Source organism: Periplaneta americana, chromosome 10, assembly GCF_040183065.1.
Source record: "Periplaneta americana isolate PAMFEO1 chromosome 10, P.americana_PAMFEO1_priV1, whole genome shotgun sequence".
NCBI lineage: Eukaryota > Metazoa > Arthropoda > Insecta > Blattodea > Blattidae > Periplaneta > Periplaneta americana.
In genome coordinates this window covers 167,171,091-167,189,714 of record NC_091126.1, presented here as the reverse complement: position 1 = coordinate 167,189,714, position 18,624 = coordinate 167,171,091, and the positions used below count along the sequence as shown (strand labels likewise).

General features: G+C 38.2%; 1 protein-coding gene across 5 annotated transcripts in view; it reads right to left on the bottom strand.

The window, feature by feature from the left end:
- LOC138708143 (serine-rich adhesin for platelets-like) overlaps positions 1-18,624 on the bottom strand; it is a 220,709-nt gene that overhangs the window by 64,473 nt on the left and 137,612 nt on the right. For all 5 annotated transcript variants that reach the window (XM_069838373.1, XM_069838372.1, XM_069838371.1 and 2 more), the window contains one exon: positions 651-920. In XM_069838373.1, coding sequence (XP_069694474.1) covers positions 651-920 — 270 coding nt within the window. The remainder of the gene's footprint in view (positions 1-650; positions 921-18,624) is intronic.

Here is an 18,624-nt window from a genome sequence, read left to right as displayed (position 1 = left end):
ACAGACACTTCAATACACTAAGGACAACAAACTGACCAGCAAAAATTTCCAGAATTTTATTACGGTCAAGTGAGGAATGCTGTTTGAGAGAGAAGGTTATCAAGAGGGTGAGGTATTGTAACTGTATGTAGGCTTTAACCACGCAGGTAAGGAGTCGAATAAGAGAGTGTAACAAGAGGGTGGGGTATACTAAGGTAAGAAGTATGAAGGTTTAAATCGCAGGTAAAGGGTCGAATGCAATACTTTTCAGGATAAATGCACCAGTGAGTTCAGTGACCAAGGTGTTTCATTGCTGTTACAGTACACTGCTGAAAATTACATCGAAAATATTCCACAAAATCAGCGTATTATGCGGGACTTGAGCGCAACAAACGGGGTATTTTATGAAGGCGTTTTATATGAAATGTGCAGGGATCGGACAAAAAAAGCGTATTACACGGGATAGCGTAATAAGCGGGCACGTCTTATCGAGGTTTTACTGTATTTAAATTGTATAGAAATAATACATGTAAATGGCAGATTAACCGAAATATTAAAATTAGTTTTCTTTTTCGTATGTCCATATCTGTCACCGGAAATGGTGAAAAAATTTGGTAACCTTAAGCTAAATTACTTCTTGCTTCTGTTTATCGTTCATTGTGAACACAAACCTGCAGCCTTTCAGGTGTTGATGTTAGGATTTTGCTGATTTTGTCGATCAGCCAGCCAGAGTTGTTGTCCACTGCGTGCTTTGTTAAACCTTTCATGCTGGCTTCCAGGGAGCTGGGTCTTGAACGTCGCCAATTATGAGACCTCGACTCTCCTGCCCAACGTAAATGCTGTTTTTGATGGAAAATATTAAGTTGTTTAGGGGATTTCTCTCCTTGGCTCCCATCAGATACATCTGCATCTCGTCCTTCATCTTCACCCGATGTACCACTCTGAAAAGCAGACATTTCATATCCATCATCCATCACTAATGTGTATCGTTAAAGATCTAAACTACTCAAAATTAAAACATTAAAATTCAATTACAAGCATAATATTAAATAGCAAGCAATGTAATAGAAGAATATTGATTACAAATGTTAGCTTCATATGTACATATTAAATTTAGTCAATGAACACTTTGTAACAAAATAGCATGCTAACTTTATACAGGAGGTCTGGGGTTTCATCCTTGAATCATCAGTCATTATGGCTGAAGGTTACGTGGTTTTTCTCAAGTCCTTCACACAGAAGTCTAGTAAATAATCCATGTTGAATCTTTCGCACACTACTTTTAACACTTGAATATAAATAATTGATTAAATGGCGATCTTACTCGTGTTAATTACGTAAGCATGTGCGGCTTACAGCTGTTTCGGTGCTACTTAACACCATCCTCAGAGCCTACTAGATCTTGGCGTTATCTCAACTTCGCTGCCTGTTGTGTGGGTGCGTTCGTGTGATGAAGAGTTGTGTCAAACAGTGTGTGTGTTCTGAAATTGATCTGTGTGTTGAGAATTTGATTAAGGTGTGTTTTAGTGTGTCTGTATATTTCATATTGTTCTAGTGTGTTGAGTTTTTGGTTTTTGGGTTGTATGTGTAGGATTTCCATGTCTGTATTTATGTTATTGTATGTGTGGTCAGCATTAGTTACGTGTTCGGCATATGTAGATGTATTGTGTCCTCTGGTTATTGGTTTAATGTGTTCTTTGTATCGAGTTTGGAATGATCTGCCTGTCTGTCCAATGTAGAAACTGTCGCAACTATTGAATGTGAGTTTGTATACGCCTGTGTGGTTGTATTTATTTGTTTGTGTTGTTTGTGTGTTGAGATGTCTTTGTAGTGTGTTCTGTATGCTATGTTGTACTTCTGTTTTCTGTTTTCAATTTCAGAACACACACACTATTTGACACAACTCTTCATCACACAAACGCACCCACACAACAGGCAGCAAAGTTGAGATAGCGCCGAGATCTAGTAGGCTCTGAGGATGGTGTTAAGTAGCACTGAAACAGCTGTAAGCCGCACATGCTTACGTAATTAACACGAGTAAGATCGCCATTTAATCAATTATTTCTAATTAATTGATGAACTAGTGGACTTACTCGTATTAAATATGAAATATCTGTCCGGCTTACAGCTGTTTCAGTGCTTCACGTACCATCATCAGAGCCTCCTACATCGCGGCGTCATCTCGAACTTCTCTGCCTGTTAGGAGGGTGTGTTTTATTGTTGGAAGGTGTTGAATTGTGGAGTCGAATAGTGTGTGTGTACTGAAATTGATCTGTGTGTTGAGGATTTGATCGGGGTGTGTTTTAGTGTGTTTGTATATTTCATATTGTTCCAGTGTGTTGAGTTTTTGGTTCTTGGGTTGTGTGTGTAGGATTTCCATGTCCGTATTTATGTTATTGTATGTATGGTTAGTATTGGTTATGTGATCGGCGTATGTAGATGTATTGTGTCCTCTGGTTATAGAACCAAAAACTCAACACACTGGAACAATATGAAATATACAAACACACTAAAACACACCCTGATCAAATCCTCAACACACAGATCAATTTCAGTACACACACACTATTCGACTCCACAATTCAACACCTTCCAACAATAAAACACATCCTCCTAACAGGCAGAGAAGTTCGAGATGACGCCACGATTTAGTAGGCTCTGATGATGGTGCGTGAAGCACTGAAACAGCTGTAAGCCGGACAGATGTTTCATATTTAACACGAGTAAGTCCACTAGTTCATCAATTAATTATATTCAAGTGTTAAAAGTGGTGTACGCAAGATTCAAAATGAATTATTTCTAGTAAATACTTCAAACTAGAACATGGCTGCTTATTTTCTAATCTCATTCTCTCGACCATTCATAATAATGTAGTTGAAAAAATTGCTAAAAAAATTCAATGATACTTTAATTCAGCAAAAATATCGCAATGTAGAATGTTAATAGTATAAAGGATGTTTTTAAATGTTATGTCATACTTTCAAACCAATTTCAGGGAAATAAAAATCGAGAAATAAAGCGTTTCCTGTTGGATACTGGTTTCATTTTCAATATTGTTAGGTCCATAAAAATAAATATTTACATTCGCTTATTTAATATTGTTTCATTAAAAACGATTACGGTACCTAGTATTACATGGAATCAGTGGCATCTCAATATATTCCTTTGAAAATAGAATAAAATTTGAATTTTGTTATTTCGGGAGTGGGGAGAGAGATGGATAACTAGCGCCAAACTTATGCTGTATTACAAGGCAGAAATACTGGCAGCTTATCATAAAAAACAGCTCCTGTCTGAAAATTTTCTACAGTATTGTTTCCTGTAGTTCCCATAAGTACTCAAAGTCAAATATTTCATAGCGTCACTGCACCTCCAAAATCAGTTATGTGCTTTTAAAAATATTTTGCAGGAAAAAGAAACAAGAAAAGTTACTTTTAATTCCCTTGATATTCAAAGCTACTTTTGGTACAATTTCAATCATTACAAGAAAAATGATAAAATGATACCAAAGTAGCTTTGAAAATCAAGGGAATTAAAAGTGACAATGCTTTTTTCTTTCTCCTGCAACATCTTAAAAAATAATACATAGCGGATTTTGGAGGCACCAAGATGATATTCTACTTTTTTTTCCCAACAGACAGCTAGAACTGGAGATGGGAGTGTGATACTTTTATTTCGTTTATAATTATCAGGATCTTAGATTTTATAATCAAACAACTTGTAAAATAATGAAACACTATTATTGCTTTTTCGTTTTAAAATGTACTGATGGTCTCCAAGCTATTTCGAAGGTCACTAAATATCAATGTGAGCACACAATTCGTAATTCTGCAGACTCAAAATGTTACTCTATTTCCCTTTTAACTACACTGAATCTTCCAGAACTGGACCCAGAATGGATTCGTGCACTTGAAATTGACCCCAGTTATGGCCTATACATGTGTATATGTGATCGCTTCCAAGTCCGACAGGTGGCCTAGGTGGCATTCGGGAATCCGATGCTGACAGGTGGGTCATTCTGCTTCAGCCTTGACAGAACCAGATCCCATTCTGATAGACGAAATTAGAGGAAGATGGAGGGTATTGGTGGAATAGAAGGGAGAAACTGGAGTATGATATTCCAAGGAAAACACATTCCATCATCTGCTTTTTCCACTGTCCACCACAAATTCTTTTAACGACTTAGTTGGGATTCGAACCTGGATGGAAGACCAGCATGCTAGAGCTAAGTCACAGATGCAGCTTATAAATATCCCAAAATGAAAAAAAAAAAAAAAAAAACTACCAAACAAACATTCTGATGGGGGCAGATAAAAATGTTAAATTTTTTTCTTCCACCAAGTTAATAATGTCAAAAGAAGTGCTTATACAAATTTTGGCCACTCCACCGCAATTACAAGAGCCGTAAAAAAATAAGTTCGCCAGGGGTGCTAACAGAAAAAAAACACAATTTCATTGGACAAATTTATTGGAATGGACACAGCAATTGTTGAGCTATTTTTCAATATATTTTCCATCGGAATTGAGGCATTTCTCATGACAGAGAGAGATGCAGACGCAGTCAAACGCTGGTTCCGATCTGAGGCAGCTGACTTCGACACAAAAATTGATCCCATGGTATGACTAATGTCTCAATTCCAGTGGGGGATATGTTGACAAATAGCGCAACAAGTGCTGTATCTGTTTCAATAAATATTTCCAAGCAATTGTACTCTTTTCTATAAACGGCCCCAGGGAAAATCACTTTCTGGACGGCCTCGTAATTGCGATTGAGTGGCCAAAATTTGTATAAGTACTTCTTTTGACATTATTAACATAGTGGAAGAAAAAAATTTGACTTTTTTTTATCTGCCCCCATCAGAACATTTGCTTGTAAGAGTGTGAATGTTTCATAACATGATTATACATTAGTCTGTACCAAACAATGACTTCACACAAGGGGCGTCATTTCAGTTTTTCTGGTGGGGGGGGGCAAGTTATCCTGGAAAGACCTTATAGGTTATATCGAATGGTGTACTCCGTTCCTATTTTCTCTGAAATGAACTATTTTCCATACTGTAAACTGGGGGTAAAGTTGACTTCTGAAGCTAACTTGACCGTTAAAAAAAAAAAAAGAATTTAAACCAAATTGCATTTGGCTTACTTACTTACAAATGGCTTTTAGAGAACTCAGAGGTTCATTGCCCCCCTCACATAAGCCCACCATTGATCCCTATCCTGAGCGAGATTAATCCAGTCCCTACCATCATATCCCACCTCCCTCAAATCCATCTCATCCCATCTATGTCTCGGTCTCCCCAAAGGTCTTTTACCCTCTGGCCTTCCAACTAACACTCTATATGCATTTCTGGATTCGCTCATATGTGCTACATGCCTTTCCAATCTCAAACGTCTGGATTCAATGTTCCTACTTATGTCAGGTGAAGAATACAATGCGTGCAGTTCTGCACTGTGTAACTTTCTCCATTCTCCTGTAACTTCATCCCCTTTGGCCCCAAATATTTTCCTAAGCATCTTATTCTCAAGCACCCTTAGACTCTGTTCCTCTCTCAAAGTGAGAGTCCAAGTTTCACAACCATACAGAACAACCAATAATATAACTGTTATACAGCTAAATTGTAAAAATTAATCTATATAAAGTTTCGGATTTCATTTGCCCAAATTCTATTGCAGACGGGACTTAAATATTTTTCGTCACTAATGTTACCACGTAGAAAATTTTAATTTGAGGAATTTAGAAATCAATGCACAAACATCACTCGTAAAATCCTCTCTTAAGTGTAATTTAGCTATTTTTATTGTACTGGTGAGTATCTTTTTAAGGGTTTACATTAGTAGCTCATACATACGCTCTTCAAAATAATTAAACAGGTTATCAGTTATTAAGAAAGCCTGATGACACAAACCCTAATATCTGTAAGCAGTAAAATAATAATATCACGAATTCCAAAAGATATGGATTTGGTTGCATATACAGACTACTCAAAATAATACAAAAGAAATCATAGTCAATTCCAGTCTATGACTATGACAATAGTCTTCATAAATTTATTTTATATGCTGAAAATATTAACATATAATTATCCAGTGGATTAAAACAGCAGATCTTCTAGTGCATTCCAAATGAGACAAGGCATTGCTGGATGATGTGATTGATATGCCATTGCCACAAACAAATTTCTGAATTATTCCCCAACACATTTCGTCTTTACTGCTTAAGCATTTATAGAAGTAGAATATTTTATGCGGGGCAGTGAAATGAAAATGGGTCAGATGCCAAAAAGTATAATAGAACGTTTATTACCTCAAAACTAATCTCCAAAACTGTTTATACATTTATTCCACTGCGAGACAAGACAATCAATCCCATTCTTGAAAAAGCTTCTGGGCTGTCTACTGAACCAATTCTTTACCCAGTCACACACATCTTCGTTCGATACAAAACAAAGTGCACGAATTTCTTTCTCTCCAAAAAGAGGGGAGAGATCTGGGCTGTAGGGGGGGGTGTTGAAGCATTTCCCAACCAAATCTCTGTATCGTATTCCCCACAGAGTTGGCAGTATGTGGGTGGGCATTATCATGAAGAAGGATAATGCTGATCGATAGCATTCCAAGGTGTTTTGACTTAATGGCGCATCTCAGTTTTTTGTAAAGTTTCTTCATAACGCTGTGCATTGATTGTGGCCCCATGCTCGAGAAATTCAACAAGCAGAGGAGCCCTAGAATCGAAGAAGAATGTCAACATGACCTTACCGGAACTTGTGTGTATTGCTTTGGACTTTTTCGATGGAGAATTCATGTGTTTCCATGTTGGCTTTGCCGTTTGCTCTCCAGTTCAAAATGGTGACACCACGATTCATCCCCAGTGACAATACGGGACAGAAATGCATACTCTTCCTCGTGGTATCGTTGCAAGTGACTCAGTGAAGCAGCCATTCTGTTTGTTTGTTGTTCATCCATCAACTGATGTGGAACCCATTGCGTGCAGATTTCTCGGCAATGCAGATGCTTTGTTGCAACAACGTGTACAGAACTGTGACTTATTCTCACCAAACGACGAAGTTCTTCCACAGTGATCCATCGATTTCCCTGTATAAGACCATCAATCTAAGCAATAACAGCAGGAGTGATGGCACAATGAGCCTGTCCTGGTTTCTTCATAATGCTGTGCATTGATTGTGGCCCTATGCTCGAGAAATTCAACAAGCAGAGGACCCCTAAAATCGAAGAAGAATGTCAACATGACTTTACCGGAACTTGTGTGTGTTTCCATGTTGGCTCTGCCATCTGCTCTCCGGTTCAAAATGGTGACACCACGATTCGTCCCCAGTGACAACACGGGACAGAAATGCATACTCTTCATCATGGTATCGTTGCAAGTGACTCAGTGAAGCAGCCATTCTGTTTGTTTTTCGTTCATCCATCAATTGATGTGGAACCCATTGCGTGCAGATTTTTTGGTAATGCAGGTGCTTCGTCGCAATGACGTGTACGGAACCGTGACTTATTGTCACCAAACGACGAAGTTCTTCCACAGTGATCCATCGATTTCCCTGTATAAGACCATCAATCTAAGCAATAACAGCAGGAGTGATGGCACAATGAGCCTGTCCTGGTTTCTTCATAATGCTGTGCATTGATTGTGGCCCCATGCTCGAGAAATTCAACAAGCAGAGGACCCCTAGAATCGAAGAAGAATGTCAACATGACTTTACCGGAACTTGTGTGTATTTCCATGTTGGCTCTGCCATCTGCTCTCCGGTTCAAAATGGTGACACCACAATTCGTCCCCAGTGACAACACGGGACAGAAATGCATACTCTTCATCGTGGTATCGTTGCAAGTGACTCAGTGAAGCAGCCATTCTGTTTGTTTTTCGTTCATCCATCAATTGATGTGGAACCCATTGCGTGCAGATTTTTTGGTAATGCAGGTGCTTCGTCGCAATGACGTGTACGGAACCGTGACTTATTGTCACCAAACGACGAAGTTCTTCCACAGTGATCCATCGATTTCCCTGTATAAGACCATCAATCTAAGCAATAACAGCAGGAGTGATGGCACAATGAGCCTGTCCTGGTTTCTTCATAATGCTGTGCATTGATTGTGGCCCCATGCTCGAGAAATTCAACAAGCAGAGGACCCCTAGAATCGAAGAAGAATGTCAACATGACTTTACCGGAACTTGTGTGTGTTTCCATGTTGGCTCTGCCATCTGCTCTCCGGTTCAAAATGGTGACACCACGATTCGTCCCCAGTGACAGCACGGGACAGAAATGCATACTCTTCATCATGGTATCGTTGCAAGTGACTCAGTGAAGCAGCCATTCTGTTTGTTTTTCGTTCATCCATCAATTGATGTGGAACCCATTGCGTGCAGATTTTTTGGTAATGCAGGTGCTTCGTCGCAATGACGTGTACGGAACCGTGACTTATTGTCACCAAACGACGAAGTTCTTCCACAGTGATCCATCGATTTCCCTGTATAAGACCATCAATCTAAGCAATAACAGCAGGAGTGATGGCACAATGAGCCTGTCCTGGTTTCTTCATAATGCTGTGCATTGATTGTGGCCCCATGCTCGAGAAATTCAACAAGCAGAGGACCCCTAGAATCGAAGAAGAATGTCAACATGACTTTACCGGAACTTGTGTGTGTTTCCATGTTGGCTCTGCCATCTGCTCTCCGGTTCAAAATGGTGTCACCACGATTCGTCCCCAGTGACAACACGGGACAGAAATGCATACTCTTCATCGTGGTATCGTTGCAAGTGACTCAGTGAAGCAGCCATTCTGTTTGTTTTTCGTTCATCCATCAATTGATGTGGAACCCATTGCGTGCAGATTTTTTGGTAATGCAGGTGCTTCGTCGCAATGACGTGTATGGAACCGTGACTTATTCCCATCAAACGACGAAGTTCTTCCACAGTGATCCATCGATTTCCCTGTATAAGACCATCAATCTAAGCAATAACAGCAGGAATAATGGCACGATGAGCCTGTTCTGGGCGAGCATCATTTTGCAGTGATATGCTCCCCTCTCGGAATCTCTTGTGCCATTCCAGTACAAGTGAACATGACATGCTGTGTTCGCCGTAAACAGCAGACATGCGACGATGGATTTCTCATCCTCCTACTCCTTCAGCAGTCAAAAATCGCACTTCACCTCGCTCTTTTTCTTTACCTGCCTTCATTAGTGGTGTTGGACGAACACACGTAACTCTAACCCCACTTCCAGCACAATAAATGGTCAAGTTTTGGTCCCCTACGGCCACTTCCAACGGACTCCTAACGAATATTCACACATTTATCACTGGGATTGTGGCACTGGAAATCAATTTAGAACACATTAAAATTTTTATTGTACAATATAAATGCAATTATCACTACAATGACACAATAATTCTTGCAGATAACAAAGAAACTTCGGAACCGTAATTAACAGAGTCGCAGTTTCACTTCACTTCCACTAGATGACTCTTGAGTTCCAGCAGACACATAGCAGGGATGCCAATATCGGCAAACGAAATGAAACTGTGAGGAATGTTACAACAGGTGTGCTAAAGGTTAGGAATGTTACAATAGGTGTGTAGCATGTTATGTTAGGTTAGGTTAGGTTAGATTAGGTTTTTTTATTTATTAGGTTATTTTACGACGCTGTATCAACATCTGGGTTATCTAGCGTCTGAATGAGATGAAGATGATAATGACGGTGAAATGAGTCCGGGATCCAACACCGAAAATTACCCAGCATTTGCTCGTATTGGGTTGAGGGAAAACCCCAGAAAAAACTTCAACCAGGTAACTTGCCCCGACCGGGATTCGAACCCGGGCCACCTAGTTTCGTGGCCAGACGCGCTGACCGTTACTCCACAGGTAGATTAGGTTTTGTTAGGTGTGTAAGATAATATGAATGGTTACCACAGTTGGCGACACTGCAATCATTCTCCCACTCCACCTCAAATAACGTCACGACGACGGAATATGGAAGCCTTCTTCCCTCAAATACGACGATTTTTCTATATAAGTAAGGAACCTATTTAGGGCGGGTTGGGTGGGACCATAGCTCTCCCAGTGATCACATCGAGTTTCTACTACGGTACTCCACACTACAAAACTAAGGTATTTTCAGTGTTTGTTTTTAATTCCCAATACTGGCAATACATGACTGAAGCTTCACCCAATAAATGAACGACTAATGTGTAAGCAGAGGTTGTAACTGTGCTTTCACAAGTCGCCACCAGATATCAGTTCAGCAATAAAATTCCAGTGGTACCAACTTGCCCGCTGTGAGATATGTACATGGTGACCCATTTTCATTTGACTGCCCCTCATAATACCTATTACAGGTACGGTTCTCACATTTTTTTTTCTTTAGTTACTACTCAATTATTTTTTTAAATCTCATACTCAGGGAGAGGACGATTGCTCTATTCTGCCCATCCTAAATGACACCTCTTCTTCATACTAACATACAACTACTACAGAGCGTTCGCCTACGGGTGGGGCCAGGAAAGCGGCATATACTGATACGCCGCTTTGTGCGCGCAGTTGTTGAGACACGCTCGACAGTCAAGGACATCAAGGTCGACAAGTTATCAGTTGTGAGCCAGATGTCGCAGTATTTAACACGTACAGTGCAGTTCCTTGACACAGTTGCTTAAATATTCAGCGTTGTGTAAAATTTGTTAACAATGCAAAACGCAAAATTCACGCTTGAACAGAGAGTTTTTATGTAAGATGCATATGTGAAAACAGAGTCACGTAGAGAGGTGCGTAGGCAATTTGAAGTGAAATATTCGGGTGCTCATATTCAGGGTAGAGAAACTGTTAGACGTCTTGTTAATAAATTAAGGGCAACAGGGTCGATAAATGCTACAATTCCTAAGCGAAAACAAAGAGTATTGACGGGAGAAAAAAATTGATGAAATCAGTGCATAATTTACACGCTCTCCTAATAAATCTCTAAGACGTGTTTCACAGGAAGTTAGTGTTTCAAAAACATCAGTCTTTACTGCTGCTAAACTTTTAAAATTAAAACCCTACAGAGTATAGTATAGAAAGCAGAAGCTTATGGATAGACAATTCCCACAAGCGACACCGCAGGCAGGCCACTTTCCTGGCCCCACCCGTAGGCGAACGCTCTGTATTTGCTTATTCTGGGCCTAGTATTCTAAAATTGTAAGAAGTAACACATGCTGAGGTAACTTCCTCTGTGAAACTTAAATGCTGTAAGTAGTGTTCTTACGACATTTTCAATTTTATTTAGCCTGTGATTCACAGACTTGAAATGTATGAGAAATTCTAAACTTTAATTCCAGTGATTAAATTTCTAACTTCTTTAGCTTGTCAATATTTTGGATTTACCTTGCTTTTATTCCATCTTTAATTATTTTTACACATACAATCCATACCTATTCTCTGGTCCCCAAGGAGCCCTGATCTCACACCCATGGACTTCTTCATGGGGGGGGGGGGGAAGTGCACTATGTGCTCAGAAAAAAAAAATCTGTAATCTGCATCATCTCAAGACAGAATCACCAATGCAATAGCATCAAGCATTATATAAATTCAACATACCAGTATGGTACTTGGAGGAAAATTCAGTTACCATCTTGATGTCCGTGAACTTATGAATGGTGCTCACATAGGGGACTTACAGACTTAGAAAACAAAATGTTTGAAATTTCTGAAAATTTTAAAAGCTACATTAGCATATTTTGTTCCACTATTTTACCGGCTATTTTTAGTATGAAATTCTGGACTTTGAATTCAGTGATCCTGCATCATCATCATCGTCGTAATCATCATCATCATCATCATCATCATCATCATCATCATCATCCAATTTAAAGAACTGGGTCCTCTGGCCCATTCTGTTTTTATTCATATGAATATAATGAATCAACATTAGAGATTCATTCACTAGTGGCAGGACTTATTCATGTGGTCAGCATGGTGCAAGGTTACTGCTTAAGATAATGCAAGATGTACACGAAAAGACCAAGGACATATACTCTAAGCCAACTTTGTTTTCTGTTCAATGGCATTACATCTGTGCAACTAACAACAAAGAAAAGTTCCATAGTACTACAGGTCTAACAAAAAAAGATTAAACAAGATTGAGTTGTCTAAAAAATGTATGAACTTGGTAATCTAAAGGGACAAATATTAAGATGTAACACATGGAGAATACATCGCATTCCATAGTTTCTTGTGATCTTTGTCTCGAAATTGCATTGTTTTCTTCTTTAAAAACTGCATTTCTTTTTATCTACAATTTGTTTCAGGAGTTAAATGAGAAATTTATTTGCACTCATCTCTGTACCGGTATTGTTGTTACCTTTACCTTGGTTTAATAACGATTAAGCTATTATTCCTCATTTTTAAATAATTATTTTCACAAAAGAGACATACTGTTAGTACTGTATAAGTACATTAAAGGCGGCATGTTTCCGTTCAATTAACACAGTAAAGCAAGCTATTTTAAGACGGTAGATAAATATAAATAAAGGAATGCAATTTTTAAAGAAGAGAACAATGAAATCTGAAACAGTCAAGTGCATTTTCAGATAAAGTAGGAATAAAAAGTTAAAAATGTCTGCTAACAGAATTAATAAAAATATAGTACATGTGTCATTTTTAAGGTATGCAATAGCATGCAAGCAGCCACATAGCTGTCTAGATCTTCCAAACGCCAAGAAACATGCAACATATCTTGCGGTATTAAACACATCTGGATCGTACTTTCAAGAAAAATTGGTACATTAAGTCACGTGCACTTATAAAATTCAGATTAACAATGTTTTGTGTCAATTTAGCATGAAAAAGAAGTTGGTCAGTTGCTGGAAACTTAGTTGTTGGATGTAAGAAAGGATATTTCACATGAAACTGCATGATATCGCCAATAGCAACAATACCACAATATGTACATAGGACTGTAATTAACACAGAATAGTGTTTACAAATAGCTGGAGCTTCGTTTACACCAGCGTTTCTCAAACTACAGTCCGCAGACCACCTGTGGGCCTCGAGGTCTGCCCTTGTGGTCCTTCAAAAAATACAGAAGAAAAAATAAAATTCAAATGAATTGCGTATCATTTTATAGCTGAAAATCTCAGAGTTTGGAAATGACACAATGGCAATCGCCTTTCACTTTTCTTCCAGTACTGACATTTTATGAAATTTATTACCCTATCCGTCTACCGACTTCCCACTCTACTCTCAACAACACAAGAGGGATTTAAAGCACTATGAATGTGGTATTTCCCTGCACATCTGGCACCGCACCTGTAATCCAGCCAGGGACTGCCCAAATTCATAACAGAGGACCAAACCTTTTGATGTACTGATGACTTTCTTAATAGTTTTGCCGACATCCAGTCTGCACTGTACGTCGTACACCAATAATACAATTCTCAGGTCACACTTTGAAACTTATTTTCCAAGTAAATATGACGAATTTTCATGGGTTCATGATCACTTTCATTGCTATATTGAAACTAACAAACTTTCATTGAGTGAAAGAGAACAGTTAATTGAACTCTCGAATGAGAATGGACTTACAATGAAATTCCAAGAGGAAGGCATGGTTAATTTCTGGACCTCATCACAAGTGAAAAGAGAATATAGTGAACTGTACAATGGTGCTTTAGAGATTATAATTCAGTTTGCTTCTACGTATCTGTGTGAGAAAGAGTTTTCATCACTAACTCTAATAAAAACAAAGTAGGCTACCAAAAACGACTCGATGTATGTGATGATCTCCGACTCAAGTTTACCAGCATACGTCCAAATATAGAACAACTGTGTAAGAATCGGCAGGCTCATCCAACTCATTAATGTGAGTACCAACATTTATTTATTTTTTTTTAGTAATAAGTTAAAGATTATCCAAACTCTAATAGCCTAGAATTATTAAAGAAACAAAATTAATTTTCTTGTATTAATATTAGCTTAATTAGTTAATACTAATATAAAATTAATTTAATTTAATTAATTTTAATTAATTAATTCTATTTTAAAATATAAGTATACTGGTATTAAAATATAGGTCTACTACAAAAATTATAAATTTGCTTTCAAAGGGAACAAGAGTGAGGTGGTCCGCGGAACTGTTCCGACTTAAAAAAGTGGTCCCCACTTAAAAAAAGTTTGAGAAACGCTGGTTTACGCCATTAATCCTTGTTGCTCCCAGTAGCATCTGGCTAAATCTCTGCGATTCTTCTTCAGTGGAGCATGTGCTCCTGCTCCTTGTTGAGTGAAGCATCTTCATGCACAAATAACAACCCTTCCCACTCAGCGATTACAATTCTTTGTAGATGTTTTTCCAAGCAGACATGGTCAGTCTATTCTAAGGGTATGCACACAAACAAAGCTAGTTTCCCTCTTTCAGGTTGATGCCACTGACATATACTTACAACCAAGCAGAACAACTGGTAATATAACCATTTTATAAATTCTAATTTTCAGCTGCTTTTTTGAGAGAAGATTGGATGACAAAAGATTCTCAACGAATAATAACAGGCATTACTTACTTACTTACTTACTGGCTTTTAAAGAACACGGAGGTTCATTGCCGCCCTCACATAAGCCCGCCATTGGTCCCTATCCTGAGCAAGATTAATCCATTCTCTATCATCATATCCCACCTCCCTCAAATCCATTTTAATATTATCTTCCCATCTACGTCTCGCCCTCCCTAAAGGTCTTTTTCCCTCCGGCCTCCCAACTAACACTCTATATGCATTTCTGGATACGCCCATACGTGCTATATGCCCAGCCCATCTCAAACGTCTCGATTTAATGTTCCTAATTATGTCAGGTGACGAATACAATGCGTGCAGCTCTGCGTTGTGTAACTTTCTCCATTCTCCTGTAACTTCATCCCTCTTAGCCCCAAATATTTTCCTAAGCAACTTATTCTCAAACACCCTTAATCTATGTTCCTCTCTCAAAGTGAGAGTCCAAGTTTCACAACCATGAAGAACAACCAGTAATATAACTGTTTTATAAATTCTAACTTTCAGATATTTTGACAGCAGACTGGATGATAGAAGCTTCTCAACCGAATAATAACAGCCATTTCCCATATTTATTCTGTGTCTAATTTCCTCCCAAGTATCATTTATATTTGTTACTGTTGCTCCAAGATATTTGAAATTCTCCACCTCTTCAAAAGATAAATTTCCAATTTTTATATTTCCATTTCGTACAATATTCTCGTCACGAGACATAATCATATACTTTGTCTTTTAGGGATTTACTTCCAAACCTATCTCTTTACTTGCTTCCAGTACAATTTCCGTGTTTTCCCTAATCATTTGTGGATTTTCTCTTAACATATTCACGTCATCCGCACAGACAAGCAGCTGATGTAACCCGTTCAATTCCAAACCCTCTCTGTTATCCTGGACTTTCCTAATGGCATACTCTAGAGCAAAGTTAGAAAGTAAAGGTGATAGTGCATCTCCTTGCTTTAGCCCACAGTGAATTGGAAACGCATGTAACAGAAACTGACCTATACAAACTCTCCTGTATGTTTCACTGAGACACATTTTAATTAATCGAACTAGTTTCTTGGGAATACCAAATTCAATAAGAATATCATATAAAACTTCTCTCTTAACCGAGTCATATGCCTTTTTGAAATCTATGAATAACTGATGCACTGTATCCTTATACTCCCATTTTTTCTCCATTATCTGTTGAATACAAAATATCTGGTCAATAGTTGATCTATAACGCCTAAAACCACATTGATGATCCCCAATAATTTCATCTACATATGGAGTTAATTTTCTCAAAAGAATATTGGACAACATTTTGTACGTCAACAAAAGTGATATTCCTCGAAAGTTACTACAGTTAGTCTTGTCCCCCTTCTTAAAGAGAGGTACGATTATGGACTCCTTCCATTGTTCTGGTACAATTTCCTTTTCCCAAATAGCAAGTACAAGCTTATAAATGTAATAACAGGCATTTCCAATATTTATTCTGCGTTTAATTTCCTTTCAAGTATCATTTATATTTGTTACTGTTGCTCCAAGGTATTTAAATTTTTCCACCTTTTGAAAAGATAAAATTCCAATTTTTACATTTCATTTTCGTACTATATTCTGGTAACGACACATAATCATATACTTCGCTTTTTCGAGGTTTACTTCCAAAATTATCTCCTTACTTGCTTCAAGTAAAATTCCTGTGTTTTCTCTAATCATTTGTGGATTTTCTCCTATATATTCATGTCATCATCAGCATAAACAAACAGCTGATGTAACTCATTCAATTCCAAACCCTCTCTGTTATCCTGGACTTTCCTAATGGCATACTCTGGAGCAAAGTTAAAAAGTAAAGGTGATAGTGCATCTCCTTGCTTTATCCCACAATGAATTGGAAAAGCGTCAGACAGAAACTTCCCTATACAGATTCTGATGTACATTTTGCTGAGACACATTTTAATTAATTGAACTAGCTTCTTGGGAACACCAGATTCAATAAGAATATTACACATATAAAAGTTCTCTTAACTGAGTGATACGCCTTTTTGAAATCTATGAATATACTCCCATTTTTTCTCCAATATCTAGCGAATACAAAAAATTTGGTAAATAGTGAATCTATTACACTTAAAACCACTAGTAAAATAAAGGCAAATTGTTCCGGGAAATTATTCAAATCAACTTTACAGGGAGTTATACCTGAAAGCTTGAATTGCATAATACACGTCACAGTTCGTTAACAGAAAACTACAATTTAAGTCACACAGAGTTAGTGTGCACTCAATGTTGGTTGCTTGACAGTTGTCAGCCCACTTTGAGGTCTGTGGATACAGAGGGAAAAATTGGATCAGTGTCTGGTAGAGTTCCCGGGTAGCTCAGTTGGTAGAGCGTTGGTACGTTTAACCAAATGTCCCAAGTTCGATGCCTGGCCCCGGAACAATTTTTCCTTCAAAATTATTCAAATCAACTTTACAGGGAGTTATACCTGAAAGCTTGATTTGCGCTCATTGTTCTTATTTGCTCCAGTTGCCCGGCTCTGTTATAGGCTCTTAGTGAAGAGAAATTTGTCCTTTTCCTACTCAAAATGTTACGGGTCAATTTTAAACAAACAAACAAATGGTTATGTCTTACACTAATAGAAAATTAAGATAAAAATGGAAATTCCTCTCCCAATTTCATGCCATGTACTTTATACTTGTTTATTTTAGGATAATTGAAAATAATTTTGGAAGGAAATTTCTCCCTTAAGCCCCAAATACGAGCGTCTATGGCTCAAGTGCTAACATGTTGGTCTTCCATTCAGGTGGCCCGGGTTCGATCTCAGACCAGGTCGTGATGAAATTTGTGGTGGATAAAAAAAGACGTTGCACAGGATTTTTCTCGGGGTACTCCTGTTTCCTTCTACCATTCCATCAACACTCTCCACTTCATCTACACTCCCCTCTTTCATCATTATCTTCATTTCTTCCCCCCCCCCCATTTTGGGCTTGCAACCAGTGCAGAGCCACCACCGAACTTGAACCCCATGGTAAATGGTCATTAGTTGCAGGTGGTAGTGCTATGTACCATGGGATATCCCCTGGGCTCATGGTACCTCGTGGTAGGCATCACGCCTACGTGGAAAGGTAAAGAAATTCTGCAAGATAAAGGGTTTAGGGGTGACCCAAATGGGAATCTGTAGAGCGGGAGGGCCTTAGGGCATGCACATCATTCCATCCCACGTAGCACAATGTGCCCACCCAAGAAGCCTACGTGTGTGGGCAGTCCCAGCTCATGCCCCTCCCCTTAAGGGGAACTGGAATAGTATAGTAAGCCCCCAGTAAATTTCCAGTTATGCCTAGATGGAGACTAAGAACATTCCCAGCAATGGCTATAAAATGGGAAATTACTTGTTGTTAAATCTAACACTGTTTGATTTTCCACAAAGAATTATGCCACCACGGTGAAGCAATGGTTGGTCCTAGTAAGCTGCCTGTTTACGAGCTATTGTGTAGCTTAAAATGGCACTGTGGGACAATCCTTTAATAACGGCTATTACTGATAGTGAAAACTGTTATTTTTATTCATTTTATCATTCATTAAAACTCTACCAACCTCACCAATGCTATTGCAGTTGATACCAGACCACTTCATAAACAAATACAGTAGAACCCCGATTTTATGTCATCCTATTAACCGATTGGTGGATTATCCAACTGTCTTTCTCTCTCGATCTTTTTCTTTTTTTGACGTAGAAAAAATATGAAGTACTGTGCATTATATTAGTAAGAATTTTTTCTACATAGTGTTTTCTTTACAAATCTTTACCCTTATACATTATGGTCAACTCTTAAAGGGGCCGTACTGTCTAACTTCTATGTAAAATGTCTTCTACAGGTATCAAATGAAAACGTGTTGTACTACGAAAAAAAAGTACAAGTAATTGAATGGTTTGGTAAAAGAGAAATTGTGGTTAATCTCGCATCAGAATACGAAATAGGAATTACAACTGTGCACGATTTAATGAAAAAGAAATATAAAGTATATAAAGTATGTAAATCTAAAACATGAGACCTGTAGATCTACTATTCCTATCTTTTCACAGACAGCCGTCATAAGGAGTTTTGTCGTTGAAAATCAGATTAAATTACTGAACTTCTGATCT